This window comes from Rhipicephalus microplus, unplaced genomic scaffold, assembly GCF_043290135.1.
Source record: "Rhipicephalus microplus isolate Deutch F79 unplaced genomic scaffold, USDA_Rmic scaffold_14, whole genome shotgun sequence".
In the NCBI taxonomy this organism is placed as follows: Eukaryota; Metazoa; Arthropoda; class Arachnida; order Ixodida; family Ixodidae; genus Rhipicephalus; species Rhipicephalus microplus.
Window position 1 is genome coordinate 19,977,443 of NW_027464587.1, and position 18,499 is coordinate 19,995,941.

Below are 18,499 nucleotides of genomic sequence, written 5' to 3' on the forward strand. Positions count from 1 at the left end.
TGACCAAAAAGGAACCTTGAGGAACAATCAGATCAAGTATACCAGAAACAAAGTCGGTAGTGTCACTTACGTAAGACGGAAGAGATGCTGGGATACTACTGATCAGAGAATCGACATAGCTGGACAATTTTTCTGTGACAGTACCTATACCTGAAACCCTGACAGTCCTGACACGATCGGGTGCCATCCTTGCCAAAAACCGCGATGCAAAGTATGCCCTTACATGCGCACATGCCAACAGGTCACCAGTACTGGTTCCAACTTTTCCTTAAAAATCAAAGGCAATTTTGACTGTGATTCTAAGAACGCGATATACATGATAGAATGTGCGCTATGTGAAATACAGTACATTGGTCAAACAGAAGGGCTTTTTAGGCTGCGTTTTAACAACCATAAATCTCATGCTAACACCTTGCCCCACTTGCGCATTTCAAGACACATGCACCTCCCTGGCCACTCTTTTGAAAATCTACTGGTCACATTACTAGAATCTGGTTTCCGCACAAATTACGATAGAGAGGCCCGTGAATCATTCCTAATCTATAAGTTCAACGCCGTCGTATCTGGTCTGAATGAAAACGTAAGAAAACTCAGTTGCCTATCTGCATAACCTGTATCACCCTGTCCATCTTTTTTCAGCCTTGCTCAGCAAGTCGCACTACATTGTCTGTATCCGTTGATTACGTAGCAGCTTTGTAACGTCTTTGTCATTTTTATGAGTATTTTATAGTTTTTCCCTTGCTTTCACCGGTCGGACTACTCTTCATGTTATGTGCTTTCTTTTATGCGTTTTATCTTTTATTTGTAAACAACGTGCTCGCCACGTGCTCGCGCATGGAAGCAATATCTTTTTACTTGTAGATTAGGTGCCCTTCATAATGTGTGACATGCATATATATATATATATATATATATATATATATATATATGCGCCCATATATCGCCTTTCATGCTGGTTTTCATATTTGTATCTTATCGATATGCACAAGTATATAAACAGCACTCGCGCCATAAACTGTATTCTGATGAAGGCTGGACCCACGGCCAAAACGTCAAAAAATCACTTTGTACGTGCGTCTTCTTCCCAATACGAATATATATATATATATATATATATATATATATATATATATATATATATATAGTTATAAATATATATATATATATATATATATATATATAGTTATATATATATATATATTGTGAAGAAGAAAGAGCATCGTTGGCAAGCAACATCGCCACCGCTTGGGTACTGGGTGCTGGGCTTCGCTCGCTCGGCTCGTGCTGATCATCGCCGGCATCTGCTTGACCGTTGCTCTTGCACGATCGTGTTTCTTCGTAGGACCACCGTTCCAACAGTCGCCAATAAACCCTTTTTCAATTTGTGGAGGGTGCTGACATTCCCCGTCGCCTGAACCTGGGTGCTGCCATTCGCCGTCACCTGAACCTGGAGCTGCGCAACCGAACGCTACCTCCCATCATGGCTACCAACAACGCGCAACCTGGCTCTTCCACTCCATCCCCCAGCAACCCCGGCGTTCTTCGTTTGCGAGAGCCCAAGGTCTTTAGCGGAGCTGATGAGACCGACGTGGAAGACTGGTTCGCTAACTACGAACTGGTGAGCGCAAACAAGAAGTGGGATGACGCGGACAAATTGACTAACGTCATCTTTTACCTCACTGACGTGGCCGAAATGTGGTATAACAACCACAAAAACGACATTACGACGTGGTCCATCTTCAAAACGTCGTTTGCTGACGTTTTCGGCCGACCCGCTGTCCGCAAGTCCAGAGCCGAACAGCGCTTGCGGACTCGCGCACAGAAGCCATCTGAATCGTTCACCAGTTACATCGAAGACATTATTGGTCTTTGCAACCGTGTGAACAACGCCATGCCCGAGTCGGAGAAGATTCAAAACATCCTCAAAGGGATAAATGACGGCGCATTTCAGATGCTCCTGGCGCGCAATCCTGCCACCGTTGCGGAACTTGTGACTTTATGTCAAAGTTCCGACAAGTTGAGGAAGCAGCGTGCCCTGACTCAGCCATTTTTCTCACACGCTGACTCACTATCTAGTCTTACTTCTGTTCCTGATTACTCAACAACCCTGCAAGAGATCAACGACTTTGTGCGTGAAGAAGTAGCTCGGCAGCTGTCGTTGATTCCCTTCACGCAGCAGCCGCCGTCCTCTCGTCTGCCCTCACCACTCCGCGACGTTATTGCCGAAGAGGTAGCTCAGGCTGTTCCCGTCGCTGTCCACCAGCAGCCTGTGGCCATGCCTGTTCCCCATGTGCCGGCTATGCAGCCCGTGGCCGCGCCTTATTTATGCCCAGGTGGTACGCAGCAGACCCCGCCAGCAGCTTTTGCCACCCATGCCTGCAGTTTCTCCCCACTCTACCCCTTTTTTTGACACCTTGGGCCGCACCGCGAGTCAGTGATTCCTGGCGCACTGCCGACAATCGACCAATCTGTTACGCCTACGGTACTCCAGGACACGTGGCACGATATTGTCGTCGTCGCTTCCACAACACAACGCTACTTGGCCGTTACCGTATGACCCACAGCCCATGCACATACCTGCTCCCTATCCCTCACCGCAGTATGGATACACTAACCTTCCTGAGTCTCGGTCACCCCAGCCTCAAACTCACTCTCCCCGCTCCCCATCTCCTCGCAGGCGATCACTGTCCCCAATGCGTCCTAGACCCGCTTCCTCCAACCGGGAAAACTGAACGCCGCAGTTCCAGAGGCAAGAACTGCGCCGTCGTCAAAATGCTCAAGTCCTCGCACTTCACCAGCTAACGTCGTCGCTATATCTGTCAATGGTGTTTCTACCTTTGCCCTCGTCGACACAGGTGCTGCCGTTTCTGTTATAGCCGCCCAGCTCTGCCGCTCCCTACGCAAAGTGACCACGCCGCTCTCTGGACTATCGCTTCGTACAGCTAGCGCACAACAAGTTCGACCTCTCGGCACCTGTACGGCCCGCGTATTCATCCAAGGCTCTATGTACGTTGTCGAGTTCATCGTCCTTTTGGTGTGCTCGCATGACGTTATCCTTGGGTGGGACTTTCTGTCAAATCATCATGCCATCATCGACTGCGCACGCGCTGAAGTTCAATTTTCGCACCTGTGTGACGAACCTTTGCACGAAACCCTTGAGCGGTCGCCAAAACTTGTCGTGCGTGAGGACACTGAAATTCTGCCAGCCTCTCTTGCCGTTGTCCCGGTTTGCTGCGATGACTATAATGATGCTACAGTAATGTTTACACCTTCCGACATTTTCATGAGCCGCAGAGCCGTTTCCTTGCCTTTCGCTACACTCGACGTCACTGCGGGCCGAAGCAATATTTTCGTCCACAATCCCCTTTCTGCACCACTTACGCTACTTGCCGGCGAATGTCTCGGTCGAGTGGAGTACCTCGATTCCTCTTTATTCCTTAACATGCCAGACGAATCGTGCAGTAGCGCCTCGACCGAACTTCATGCCCTTTCCCCACTGGAATGCTCATTGAGTGACACCTTCTCGAGTTCCATCGCCGACACCTTAAGTGCCCATGAACGCGCCGAGCTTCTTAATCTCCTCCAGCACTTCGCGAATTCATTCGACGTTTCTCAGCCGCAATTGGGTCGGACTTCCGCAGTGCACCACTACATTGACACCGGTTCGCACAAGCCATTGCGTCAAAGACCATACCGTGTCTCTGCTGCAGAACGTCACGTCATCAACGACCAGGTCGAAGAGATGCTACGCCGTCGCGTTATTCAACCATCGCACAGTCCTTGGGCATCTCCTGTCGTTCTAGTTCGAAAGAAAGATGGATCAATTCGATTTTGCGTCGACTACCGGCGATTAAACAAGGTGACGCGGAAAGACGTCTATCCATTACCGCGCATAGACGACGCCCTTGACAGCCTCCAAGGAGCCGAATTCTTCTCCTCCTTAGACTTACGATCTGGATACTGGTAGGTTCCTATGGCAGAAGCTGATCGCCAGAAAACTGCGTTCATTACACCAGATGGCCTGTACGAATTTAACGTAATGCCATTTGGTCTTTGTAATGCTCCTGCCACGTTTGAACGACTCATGGACAACACACTGCGTGGACTGAAGTGGTCTGTGTGTCTATGCTACCTCGACGACATTGTCGTGTTCTCTCCCGATTTTTTTACGCATCTGCTTCGGCTCCAACTGGTTCTGACGTGTTTAACCAACGCTGGGCTCCAACTGAACTTTAAAAAGTGCCGCTTCGCCGCGCGAGAGCTGTCCATCTTAGGGCACATTGTCTCCAAGCATGGTGTTCGACCCGACCCTGCAAAACTGCGAGCAGTCGCTGAGTTCCCGAAAGCTACTACACTGAAAGAATTACGCAGCTTTGTCGGACTATGCTCGTACTTCCGGCGCTTCGTGCGAAATTTTGCATCGATCATGTCACCACTGACCAACCTCCTACGCGGTGATGCAGACCTTTCATCCTGGTCTTCTGACTGCGACGTCGCGTTTGCCACGCTCCGTAGTCTGCTAACATCTCCTCCAATTCTTCGGCATTTCGACCCAACAGCTGCAACGGAAGTTCATACAGACGCTAGTGGGGTTGAGCTAGGCGCCGTCTTCGCCCAACGCAAGCCGGGCTACTCCGAATACGTCGTCGCTTATGCGAGTCGCACACTTACTAAAGCTGAGGCCAATTACAGCGTCACTGAAAAAGAGTGCTTGGCGCTAGTGTGGGCGCTTCGCAAGTTCCGCCCTTATTTGTACGGACGCCCATTCGACTTGGTAACGGATCACCATGCACTTTGTTGGCTCGCCACATTGAAAGACCCTTCTGGCCGCCTAGCTCGGTGGGCACTGCAAATCCAGGAGTACGACATTCGTGTCATCTATCGCAGCGGACGCAAGCATTCTGACGCCGACGCCCTGTCGCGTTCGCCTTTACCTCCCGACTCGGCCTGTGGAACCACTGGTACCAACTCCATCGCATCTCTCGACCTCGACTCCTTTACCAGTGAACAACACAAGGACCCGTGGATCGCTTCCCTTTTTAACTGTCTTTCTGGATCGTCAACCACTGCGGTACCACGATCTCTCTGACGTCAAGCTGCTCATTTCGCCATTCGTGATCGGCTGCTACACCGACGCAACTACGCCCCCGAAGGTCGTAAGTGGCTCTTGGTTGTCCCGCGCAGCTTGCGATCACAAATCTGCGCCTCCTTTCACGACGATCCCCAATGTGGTCATGCCGGAGTTTTCAAAACTTACGAACGCATTCGCCATCGCTTCTACTGGCGCGGAATGTATAATTTCGTTCGAAAATTCGTTATGGGCTGTCCTGACTGTCAACGCCGCAAATCACCGCCTTTCCACTCGTCCGGTGCGCTTCAACCGCTTCCGTGCCCTGCCAAACCTTTCGATCGGATCGGAATTGATCTCTATGGCCCTCTACCGACAACATCAGATGAAAATCGGTGGATCATAGTCGCTGTGGACCATTTAACACGCTACGCTGAGACCGCCGCCCTTCCAAGTGCCACTGCGCGGGACGTAGCATCCTTCATCCTTCATCGCTTCATACTACGACATGGTGCACCTCGAGGACTACTAAGCGACAGAGGTCGAGCCTTCCTATCAGAGGTCGTCACGTCTCTGCTTTCTGAATGCCATGTTGTTCATCGCAAGACCACGGCATACCACCCGCAGACTAACGGGCTCACGGAAAGATTTAACCGCACCCTTGGCGATAAGCTCGCCATGTATGTGACATCCGATCATGCTAACTGGGATCGCATTCTTCCATTCATCACGTTCGCATATAACACCGTGGCACAGTCTACCACTAAATTTTCACCTTTCTTTCTTCTTTATGGACGCGAACCATCCCACACCATCGATACTCTCCTTCCCTACCGTCCTGACGCATCCGAATGCCCATCTGTGTCCGAAGCTGCCCGAAATGCGGAAGAGTGCCGTGAACTCGCAGGCACCTTTACGTCACAAGAACAACAGCGCCAGAAAGAAAACAACGCTGACTTTTCACAAAGCCCCAGCTATTCCCCGGGATCACTTGTATGGCTGGCTGTTCCTTACCAAACCCCCGGCATTTCCTCAAAACTCGTTCCAAAGTACGAGGGCCCATACCGCGTTTTGGAGCAAACCTCGCCGGTGAATTTTCTCATCGAGCCACTTTCCCCATTTGATGACATGCGCCGGCATGGACGTGACATCGTCCACGTCGCCCGCCTTAAGCCATATCATAGCCCTCTTTTTCGGCGGGGGCAAATTGTGAAGAAGAAAGAGCATCGTTGGCAAGCAACATCGCCACCGCTTGGGTACTGAGTGCTGGGCTTCGCTCGCTCGGCTCGTGCTGATCATCGCCGGCATCTGCTTGACCGTTGCTCTTGCACGATCGTGTTTCTTCGTAGGACCACCGTTCCAACAGTCGCCAATAAACCCTTTTTCAATATATATATATATATATATATATATATATATATATATATATATATATATATATATATACAGAGAGAGAGAGAGATTGCCAAAGGTCGATCATCGCAGAAGACGCGTGCATCAATTTCCGTTCTTAAAAGCCGCCACACAAATAGCAAAAAAGCCGTGCCAGGAAACGCCGTCCTGCACGCACCACCATGCTACGCCACGAGACCGGCGTGAGACTCGAGGGGCAGAGGAAGAGACCGACGAATTTGGAGTAAGCGAGCAAGAGACATTTTTGGCTGACCATTTTTAGTTTTGAGTTTACGGGCACAGTTTCGCCCTAAATAGATAGTTGATACAGTACCATGTGCTGTGTTTATTGGCAACATTCCGGTAGAGGTGCTGGGTAGGATTCTAAGCCCACCACAGACAGGGGAGCGAATCCCAGATCCGAGAATATTAGAGCCAGCAGAATTCACACCTGTGCGCCAACGCTCGAGTCGTCGACTACGTGTTGAGCAGCCCGAGTTCGGCCTCCTAATTGACCCATCAAGACCTGTCGAGACCTCAAGCACAAGCGTCACTGCTATGGCCACCCAGTCGATACCATATTCATCTCGCCTCATTGTGGATTCACCACGTACACCTGAGGTCTACCACGGCGACACCTTTGAAGACGCCGAGGACTGGCTTGAAGGCTTCGAGCGCTTTGCACGTTTGAATGGTTGGGACGAAGCCCGGAAACTTTGTTACGTTTACGTCGCCCTGCAAGATTCGACACGTACGTGGTTTGAGAACCACGAAACGTCCTTGCTGTCGTGAGCCGACTTCCGACGAGAGCTAATTGTAACCTATCCGAGCACGGTCCGCAAAGAGAAGGCAAAGGGTGCTCTTCAGGCGCGGAACCAACGGAATAGCGAGAGCGTGGCCATGTATATGAAGACATGTCGCGGCTCTTCTGCCAAGCCGACCAAAACATGGCCGAGGAGAAGAAGTTGCGGCACCTAATGCGCGGAGTAAAAAAAGAAATTTTTGCAGGCTTGGTGCGTGATCCACCGCGAACTGTGGTGGAGTTCCGGTCCGAGGTAACGACCATGGAATGGACAGAATGGAAGCACATGGAGTTCTCGCGCCTGTCACCGAACCAACTGAATGGGCAAGTCAAATGGTAGTTGTAGTAAAGAAAGACAGGATAAGAATTTGCTTGGATCCTGTCGACCTTAACAAGGCACTCAAACGAGAACACTACCACATGCCAGTGCTTGAGGATGTCGTGACCAAGATAGACTCTGCCAAGTACTTCTCTACGTAGGACGCGGCCACTAGATCTTGGCAAATCTGACTTGACAAGCCCAGTTCATACTTATGCACCATGAGCATGCCATACGGAAGATACCGATTTCCACTAATGCCATTTGGAATTTCCACAGCACCAGAAGTCTTCTAGAAAGCACTGCATCAAACACTTCAAGGTATGATGTTTAACTCAGGAGGAGCACGACAGACGCCTGCAAAGCGTTTTGCAACGTTGCCAAGTAATTCTTGAGCTCAACGAGACCAAGTGTCACTTCTGAAAAACCGAAGTACGCTATCTAGGGTTGAGGCTGACCGACCAAGGACTCTTGAGTGGCCCGAGAAGAGCAGAATCGATTCTCGCGGTTCAAGTTCCAGAGAACACCAAGCAACTCAAGACATTCCTGAGAATGGTAAACATTGTTGCCAGATTTATCCTGAACATGTCGGAGATAAGTGCACCACTGCGTGACTTACTGAAGAAGGGCAACGCATGGGTACGAAAAGACGTGCAGCAAGAAAGCTTTGAAACCCTTCGAAAAGCCTTGTCACAAGCACTGGCCCTGGCATACTACGACACGACACAGCCAATTGTGCTGCAAGTAGATCTCAGCCAACATGGAGTAGGAGCAGTCATCCTGCAGAACGGACACCCCTTGGCTTACTCTTCTCGTTCAATAACAGAAGTACAAGTATGCACAAATTGAAAAGGAATGTTAGCTATTGTACATGGATGCACCAGATTTCATGACTATGTCTTTGCACAGTCAAGCGTCTCGGTGGAAAGTGAACACCAGCCACTCGAAGCGATGTTCAAGCAACCGCGTCACCAGTGTCCATTGTGTCTGCAAAGGATGCGACTAACACTCCAAAAGTATTCGCTGTGGATAGTGCATAAACCAGAAACTAAGATGTTTATAGCAGATGCCTTGTCTCGGTTTCTTTCCAAAGAAAAGGTGGCGGAAGAAGAATATTTTCAAGTAAATGTCGTGCAAGATTTGTCAGTTGCCACCAAAAAACTGCAGCAGATCAAGCGTGAGACAAGTCAAGAAAACAACCTATGTACCTTGAAAGAATACGCAATTACCACATGGCCAGAAGACAGAAGGTCAGTCCCTGAAACAGTTCGAGTTCACTGGCCGCACCGTGACGAGATTCATGTCGTAGATGATATCCTTTTCCAATCCAACGTACTGATCATTCCCAGCAGCATGAAGAACCACATCTTAGACCCTTTGTATGCAGCCCATGGCGGAGCAGAAAAGATGAAGCAATGCGCCAGAGATGTTATGTCGCTTCTCGGCTCCCACCTAGGCTCTCCTAGTTTCTAAGCTGTCGGCCTCAGTGCCGCATATGTAACGCCTATATTCTAAGCTCTACACAAATCTTGCCTTAACTCACTGTCGTCTTGTCCACTCGTGTGTCAGCTCTGCGCAGAAGCAGCCGCGAGCTGAGAAACGCGCTACCGAACAACCTTGGCGGCCCGTGACCATGGTGCACTACACTACAGCGTCGGCGGCGGTGCGAGTCGCAACAGGCAGTAAGATATCGCCTTGAAGGAGGAAACATGTATTACCATAGGAGTGTTATGTTGTTGGAAGTAGTAGAGGCGTATGCAGTGCTTTACCTTTTGTACCCATCTTCAAACAGTAGAAAGTCCCGAGAGGATAATAGAAAAACAGAATGTGGAAGCTCCATCGAGCGGCCCACTTACGGCGCCCGACAGGCTAGAAGCTGCTGGTGCGATTTATTGTGAAGCTGGCACGTTTTTGCTATCAAATCAAGTCAAGTTTCTTCTTCTTTCGAAGAAAGGAAAGGTAGGAGCTGTTACAAAAAAAACTACTACGGTGTGTAGCTTGATGAGGCGACAGCTCTTCCTGGCTAGGACAACAGCAGGCAGTGAATAGGACATATAAAAGGGACACAACAGTTTTTTATACATATTAGCAGAAGCTGTACGACATAGCTATAACAACAACTACAAAGAAAACACAAGTGTCAAATAGTTTTTGGCTAAGTGAAAAACAGCACCCGAAAAGCAAAAATAAAACTACAATAAGCTACAACCCATCGCCAAGCTTGAAGAATGTTTACAATTAAGGGGTCTAATAATGTGAATAAAACTGACTTATTCATGTGCCTATATCAAGGAGCTCTTCCATTCATAACTTTTCAATATCAACGCAATTTGTTTTCAGCAACCAGTTTACGGAGACGGTAGCTGGTAACGTACCATTTGTTTCCCATAATTAGGGCGGCATTGTGCCACTTCCCACTTCTCTGGGTTACGGATGTTGTACGCAACTGTATTTGCTTTAGGTTGGGAAAGCTTTTTGGGGTATGGTCCTTGTTTTTTGTGCATTGTTTATATCAGGGAGCTTTAGAATAGCGCACCGCGAGCCCTTGCGGTGCGGTTGCTGCCATTGTGCATGCATCGTAATGCGAGCTGCCGTTCGCGTTCGCGGACCACACACAGAAAATCCGAAATTGCGTGCGGTGATGGTGGCCCGAATGTGGCCCGCAAGCGCTGGTTTCGAGGCTACGGTGTCGCTGCGATCGCGCATTGTGGTTCGCAGCAGGGCATACACTGCTCTAAAACTCTTATGGCAGCCGCTTCGCCCGCAACGCCAGCAGCGCTTGCAAATAGTATTCTAAAACTCCCTAATAATGATATATATTGTAGTCAGTAGTGATGGAACTATAAAGACATGCAACTTGGCAAGCAATTCAGCTGTGTGTGACAAGTAGGGCACCTTTTAAGTTAGTCTAATAATTCTCTTTAGTAGCAATAATAACTTCATGATTATTTGTATTCGTGGTGTTCCCCACACAAGAACACCATAGTCACGAGTTGAAGAGAACAGAGCTGTAAAGCCATAGATTTACTGTAACCGGGAACGTTGCACTGTTTCGCTGCAAAATTCCTATAGTACAAGAAAGTATTTAATATGGCATTGGTTCTACGGACACTCTCGGCTGGTTTTAATCGCAAGTGTCAGCGTGAACATTTGTCGCTGCTGTCATTCATCGTATGTGTATACGTAATTATGTATACGAGAACGCAAGAACGAAAAATAATCAGAAAAAATGGCAGTGGCTTAGCTCAGCTATGCCAGGATATACGTAGCGTTAGCAAAGGTTCAGCTGATTGTTCTTAGCTTTGCAGAGCGTCTAGGATTAGCTTGATTATTACCCTTACTGCTGCTGCAATGACACGCGTATATTTATTTTGCGGGGCAACTACTTCGGGATCCGATGAGTTTGGCTTCTCCGCTCTACTGCACCGTTGAGCAGCATTTGCACTCTCCTTCTCCATGGCTATACCACAGCGGAAAACGCCAGTCAGAGGCGCTATCAAGCGGCTCCAGCGCAGTGTCAGATGGCCACTGCACAGGGAAGGCACGCGCATCGGCGTCCATATGTCTGACGGCACTCCCCTGGAAAGCGCACACCGGCGGCGGCGAGTCGCGCGCTGCCGCGGCCGAGCGCCGGCTCCGGTGCTGATTGTCTGCGCAGCGCATCAATTTGCGGACACACCGGCGGCGAGCCACGCTCGGCGGCGGCGGAGTATCATTGCGCATGCGCATACCAGTGCCACGTGAATTCGGCTCAGCGAGGCCAGTGTTGCTAACGCTATAAAAGACTCTGGCGCGCAAAATCGAACGTCTTACCTCTCCGAGAAAGCACCTCTTTCACTATTGAACCAGCCAGCGAGAAAGCACCGAGAAAGCACCTCTTTCACTATTGAACCAGCCAGCTAGTTATATCTACCACTTACCGCTGTCGGTGCTGATCTCGGGGAGGTAGCGTCTTTTCAGCATCACCAGCTAGACGGCGCATTGAGCGCACTTGGCGTCCAGCTCGTCTCGATGCGCCAGCGTACGCTCATATGCCAGGCATTCTTTGCCCCGCAGAGCGGGCGGGGGGTAGATGATTGTGCGCGAGCGTTTATACTTCGGTGGGGGAGAATCACGGAGAAATGAATAAACTTAGGAGAGGCTGTTACATGGCATTTTGTGAAGCCGGAAGTAGGTAAGAGTAGAAGACTCCTCCTCGCTATGTTGGGCATGCTATACGGCGGTTCGCACATGCGCAAAGGGCGCCAGCGAGTGGAAGGCGAGGCGATTTTGAACGCGCCGGGCGGCACCACTGCTGCCATCCGATAGACGAGCTGGGAAAGCCGAAACGTTTGTGCTGAATAGGAGCGATTCCGTGCTGATTACGAGCAACTGTGCTGCCATACTCGCTTGCATAGTGCCTGTGTGCCATCGGCAGCCTCATTACGGCTCATATTGTCAATCTACAATGCACGCGCAGCCTTGCACTTCGTGTTTTTTTTACTGAACGCAAGAGAGCAACGGCACGATTCAGTGGAATAATTTTCACAACAGGCTGTTTTCTTCTGCGGATAGGCTAAGTTCGGGGTACGGAACATGATGTAGCAGACAAATGTTATTTAGTTTGTTTTTGTATTTAGCCTCATGAAGCAGCTTCGAATCATTCTGCACCTTCGGTGTCACAATACGTGCGCACGAGTATTGTTCCCAGCAGCAAGGGTTGACCGACCGCAACCATATCGAAAAAAAAAACATGGCCAGAGATGAGGTTACCGCGCACGAACATAAACAGGAAGCGATAATTCAAACAATGAGTCATCTTAGTGTGCCAGGCAAATCTGATTCTTGACTCGGCAAGCTCCGGTGAGAACAGTGGGCCACGTACTGCTTTCCGATAGTTGTGACCATCGTACAAGAGGACGGCTCACCACCGCCTCTCGCATTAAGAGCTGTAAACGCTGCCGTTCTCGTCTAAGAATTTTAAGCATCCTTCACTGAGGCACGCAGCAGCACAGTGTTCAAGGAAAATGATGAAGCTATGGTGCCAACCGTTTTGGTAGAAGTTTTAGAAGCTTCGAAAAAGACTGATTTTGACCTCAAGCGATATAAACTAGGCGGCGTTTATAGTGCCGACAGCCGGCATATTATTCCGGTAAAAAAGCTGCCGGCAGTTGTTTCCTATCGGCTGCACATGACTATGTGACTTATCTGCCGCACGTTTTTGGTGAGCCTGTCTTGCCGGCGATATCTCTGCTGACAGAATAGCGGCTGCACGTGTAGTTGCATGATATACAAGAAACCAGAGGCGCTGTATTTTTGCTTTTAAGCAGCTAATCAGCTATTTTCGCTCTCCGACATAAAGCATCACTGATCACTATTGTCATGACCTGAGCTTCCAATCTATTGGCCAAGGCAAGTCGATGAAGTCAACCCAGCCTCTGAGCATTTCCCGACGTAGCCGGTGGCAGTGGCGCAAAAACCAACGAGTACATTTTGCTTGCAGCATCAATGACCTGAACCTAACCTGACTTCATTACTTGTAACCCTCCGATACGAAAGAACTGCCAGCATTCGGTCGACTGACATAATCTGTCGGCAGTCGGCAATATAGACACTTACTCGCAGCAAGGGAGACCAACACTCACTGTAGGCTTCTAACTCATCGCAGCATCCATGAAATGCAACAGCTGCATAAAATTGCACACTAACAACTCCAGCTGGGCTATTCAACATCGCGATCATAGGAGTTGCGATGCAGACGAGACAAGACGCTGGCGTGCCCACCTACTCCGACAACCCCTTTGTAAAAACACGTGGCTTCGCCACACTTTTCGCCCTGCAGCTCGCATTGCGTGGGCCTCTCCTTAGCTTTCCTGCCTTCATGGAGGGAATCGTGCGCCTTCGTCTTTCAGCGGAACGACTGCGTTGTAGTTGGCGGGCCTACAAAGGCCACTTCACTCGATGCACAGGCACCGTTCGCGAAAGGAGCGTGCTGTTTACACACAGCGAAACAACAAGTGGGACACTTGTTAGTTTGCACTCATCTGTACTTGTATCGTGGGTCATATTACGTATTGTGGGTAGTTTTTGTTTAAACAGCGCGTTAAGTGCCGAGCTTTCACCTTGTTAGTTCGCTCTCGTTTCGGGTGTGTTGTTTTCGCGCTTAATTTGTGCGTGAGCAGTGCACTGCACGCTTCGATCGGCTTGCCATTTTCAGCATTACATTACAAGTTGTTGCTATTCCATTCATTGCTTCACCTTTGCGGCGAAACTAATTTTTTCAAGCTGGAAGTCAACGTGTGAATCGCATGACATCGTTGCGGCAAAATATATGCCCATCGTTTTAAAAGAGTGGACGTATGCAAGTGATGCACCATTGATAAAAAGGGGACGCGTAGCATATTTCTTATGACGAGGGTGAAACATCGCAGTCTTCGTTTTCTTAATATTCAACCCCAGGTGATTATCTATGAACTCTTGCTGAATTAACTCAAGAGCGGCATTCACATGATCCGATAAGTCTTGACAGCAGCGACCAGAGAAGAAAATGCTCATATCGTCGGCGTAGATGACATACTTTACTGTCTCATCAATGTCGACAATGTCATTAACAAATAAAAGAAATAAAAACGAGCCTAGGATGCTTCCTTGAGGTACACCTATATTACCTTTTCTTAGGAGAGATGCGGGTCAATTAATTTCTGCACACTGTGTGCGGTGTTCTACGTATAATGAAATTAAGAAGTAAGTATTACCCCTAATACCATAGTGACAATGCTTCTGCAGAATATTGTGATGACCAATGCTCGCAGATGTTTTTATTGTCATTCGGGCATGAGTGATAAAAATTTGTTGAATCTAATGCCCCTTGCTATCGCCAACTCAGTGTAGCTAGAAACAAAGAAACATTTATTAGTGGCTCGCGGATCACCGGGTATGCGCCTGCTGAACCACTAGGCGCCGCGCAACCCACTTTTAAAAAGTATGCACCATCGTATAGCATCGATACGCATGCTGTCTAAAGGTACCGCATCATCTACATTTAAGGTACACGTCCGAATAGTATTCAAGATCTCAGAGCTGCTGTTGGTTAATACATTATTCGAAAGACAATGTGTTTGTACCATGCCAATAACCATAGACAATGTCCTTGCGTACCCCCCACCGCCCCCAGAGATTTCAACAGATTGCTGAAATTGCGAAACCTTCAGCAAGGCCCTTCTTTCTCCAGCCGAAAAATATTGCTGGCTACAAGTTTGATCTATGGGCGTCATAATATAGCGTCGCATAATTAGGCGTCATTGTCTTTGTGAAGGAAAAATAAACGTAGAATTTTTACCACTTTGCCTACATTGAGATTGTCACCTCATCGGCACTTCCTAAAAATCTGAAAATAGGCGTTCCTCACCTTGAGTGCAGATATAGGCTTTAGACTTCTGGTAACCCTGCGAAAAAGAGCGCCATCGTTTCTGCGATTCAATCGATGCATTTTTTTTTCAAAAGCCAGAATTTTAAGAAGGCTCAATTCATTGCACTATAAACTGCTCTAATATTACGCGACACTGCATGCGAATAATGTTGAAAAAAAAAACGCCATTGCAGACGAAAACCAGTGATGGAAAAACGCCCGCAGGAAACATCGTGATAGGCATGGCAAGGTTGTATGGCAGGTTCCCACATTGTTATAAAACTTGTGTAAAAACTCTCGTGCTAGCAACTCAACAATTCAGACAGTAGAAGCACCATTTAGAAATCAAAGTATGGAGACTCATGGTCACCTTGCAGCTTCTTGGTCTCGTGGTTGGATGAATTCCTTCCATGATTACTAGAAAAAGTATTTCAGGGTCCCTTTAACGCATTTCGTTCGACAGGTGCCAGGACGAGAACGAGCCCATTCGGCGATAATAGCGCGCACTGGTTCAATTTCCTGCGTGTTTGTGTGCGTGCGTGTGTATGTCACAAAACATTTAAATAAGTGTGCAGCTAGCGGTTCAAGGGTGCACTAGGGGCCGCTTTTCGCTGTCGCGTTCTATTCTTAAAGGCGAAGCTCAAGGGTCCTCACATTTTTGCACGACAAAGCAAGCGATCATCCTTGGCAGGCTACCCAGTGTTGGTGCAGGTGTGGGTAGCTGATTGCCTTTTGAATGGTCCACGTATGCGGGGACGACCGCATACGAATGGTGAGCCCGACGCTGGGAAAACCAGTGTGATTCTGCACGTACATCAAATTTCACCTCATTTGAAAGAGATAGCCCTGAGAATAAATGTATGCGTGGTGTTGTCTGCTCCAGACAAACTAAGCCGTCAATGTAAGCTTACGAACCCCAAGAAGGAGGTGCAACACACCTGTGGAAAGAAGCATGTAACTAAGTTTTTTGAATGCATTCTAGCTGTTGTCCACTTGTTCCTGCTGTCGTGTGGCGTGGTTTACATTGGGCAGACTGGTAGGTGTGTTAATGAACGCTTGCGCGAGCACTCTTGCACTGTAAAAAACAAAATTTCTTCTGGTGGTTTGCTGGCTATGCATTGTAAGACGTGTGGATACACTCTATTCTTTGATCAGTTTGTCATCCTGGGCTGCAGTCGTAACCAATTGACACTGGATATTATCTAGGCGAAAGCTATCGCAAAATGTGTAAAGCTGTGTGTGAGTACGCCAGCTGTGGCCTTATGTCGAAAAGAGCTCTATTTTCTGGAGCGCGTGCTGTAAAGCATTGGTATAGAATTGCTAAATTGAAATCAGATCCCAACTAGCTTTTTTTGATAGTGTGCTGTGCCACACGTGTATGGTTGTGTCATGCGTAGCGTCAAATAGCATGAGCTATGTAATGTGTTGTTTCTCGATTACGGCAAGGTCTTTGACACTGTTCCCCATCTTCTACTTCTTGGAAAATTACGAGCGCTATGTAAAGACGAAAAATTCTTAATTGAATTGAAAAGTACTTGTTTCAACGCCGCCATTGTGTTGTTTTAAATTACAATAAATTGGATTTTCTTGAAGTCAAATCCGGCGTCCCCCAGGGGTCTGTGCTGGGACCTCTATCATTTATCATTTTATAAACGACATTATTGTGGGCATAGGCTCCAATATTCGGCTATTTGCAGATGATTGCGTTATTTACAGAAAAATTGGAAATGAACGTGATTTCCGTGAAAACAGGCTGAACGTATCATCAATAGTGTTTATTTATCTCTATTTATCAACGTATTTATCAATGGTGTCTTAATTGGAAAATGAATTTGAACACGAACAAGTGCGTTCATGTGTGTTTTCAAAGAAGAAAAAATATTTATTGCTAACTAATATTAAAGGGTAATCATTTTAGATAGAAAATGTGGGTATAAATATTGGAACTTCAGATGTGCGGATTATCAGCAAAGGAACACGGCTTACCTCACTTGTATTTGACCAATTTTAAAAAATGTTTGTACTCTTTCGGACCCATGTAGGCTTGAATTTTAAATTAGAAAAAAGTCAAATTAGAGCAGCCAAGTCTGTCCTGAGTTGGTATGGAAAAAGTAACAGTTGTACCGAAATGGAAAAAAAAAATTTAACTGGGAGTCAGTTTTGTCATGACGTAAAAAACACGTTTGAAATTGTTATATGAATTAGAGAGACACTTACCTAAAACAGCCAGAGTACACATATGAACGTATGAGTAATATACACAAAATAAGGCCATACCGGGCCAGGATAAACCTGTACGCGAATTCGTTTTTTCTGAAAACCATCAACGAGTGGAATGCTTTGCTGTCTGAGCAAGTGTGCAATAACAATGAAGATGTGTTTCCTTCATGTTTGTTAACCCTCCGGTTGTAACACCTCCAGGCAAAGCGGGGTTATGTATGAATAAAGAATAAGGCATAAAGGGTACGCAATAAACAAAAGTTGGAAGTTATCGCTCACACTGTCATCTGTTTTTTTTTCTCCTTCTTGACTGCATAGTATCATTCCTTCACGATCAAACTGAGCTGCGCTAATGCAATATCATTTTAACTGAAATTAGTATGGGTACCTGGTCATTGTGGCTTAGAAGTAAATGAAATCGCTGACTCTCTAGCAAGAAAAGCATTGGAATGTCCAGTACTATCAGTCCTTCCTGAAGTGCTCACAATACGTGCGACAAGATACAGAAAACTTTCGCTTCGTGCAGACGCTATGGCAGCAATAACTTCATCGCCAGAATTTACTCAATGGAGATTTTCGTGAAAAATCCATTGGCGTCCTACAATACAGTTGTAAGTCATAATAACCAGATTTTGTTGTCATGTCGCCCCGTTAAGCTTCTCTTCACATAGTTGGTCTGGCGATATTACCGTTGTGCAACTTTTGTTCAGAATCATAAACATTAGAGCACTATTTTTTATCATGTCACCGATACAGATTGCTAAGAAAAAACGCCAAGCCGATGCGGTATGCCCAACACAGTCGCAGCGAAAGCTAGAAGAGCGGCCTTTCCAAGCCTTTTCAAAACACTCAATGGGTAACTACCACAAGCACACTTGCTTGGTACCCACTAGGGCGTTAATAATAAACATTTGGGTAGCAGGATGGTTTTGCTAAGCTATTTTTTGTCATTCTTCTGAGGAGCACGGTATCCGCTAAGCACTTTCAAGGAAACTTGTACCAATTGTCCATGCAGTGGCTGACGACGACGAGGAATTATAGCTGAAGTGGGTATGCGCCACAGTTATTAGGGGAACAAGAACAAGGTTTTGTGATGGTTTAGAGCATTGGACGGCCCACTCGTTACGCTATTCGCATTGTGCGACGACTGGTTGTTTTCTTGCTGTGGTCACATGAAGAGACACATGAAGCCTTCCTAAGGCAAGTTAGACAAGTCACAAGCACCGTTGTAGCTCAGTGGAGCATCAGAGTGCTCTATACCGCACGCAAGGGTTAGAATGTACTTAAACAAGTTAAAAAAAAAACGCCAGC

General features: G+C 47.5%; 1 protein-coding gene across 5 annotated transcripts in view; it reads right to left on the reverse strand.

The window, feature by feature from the left end:
• LOC119180589 (receptor-type tyrosine-protein phosphatase kappa) overlaps positions 1–18,499 on the reverse strand; it is a 631,290-nt gene that overhangs the window by 394,188 nt on the left and 218,603 nt on the right. For all 5 annotated transcript variants that reach the window (XM_075882906.1, XM_075882909.1, XM_075882908.1 and 2 more), the window contains exon 6: positions 14,969–15,005. In XM_075882906.1, coding sequence (XP_075739021.1) covers positions 14,969–15,005 — 37 coding nt within the window. The remainder of the gene's footprint in view (positions 1–14,968; positions 15,006–18,499) is intronic.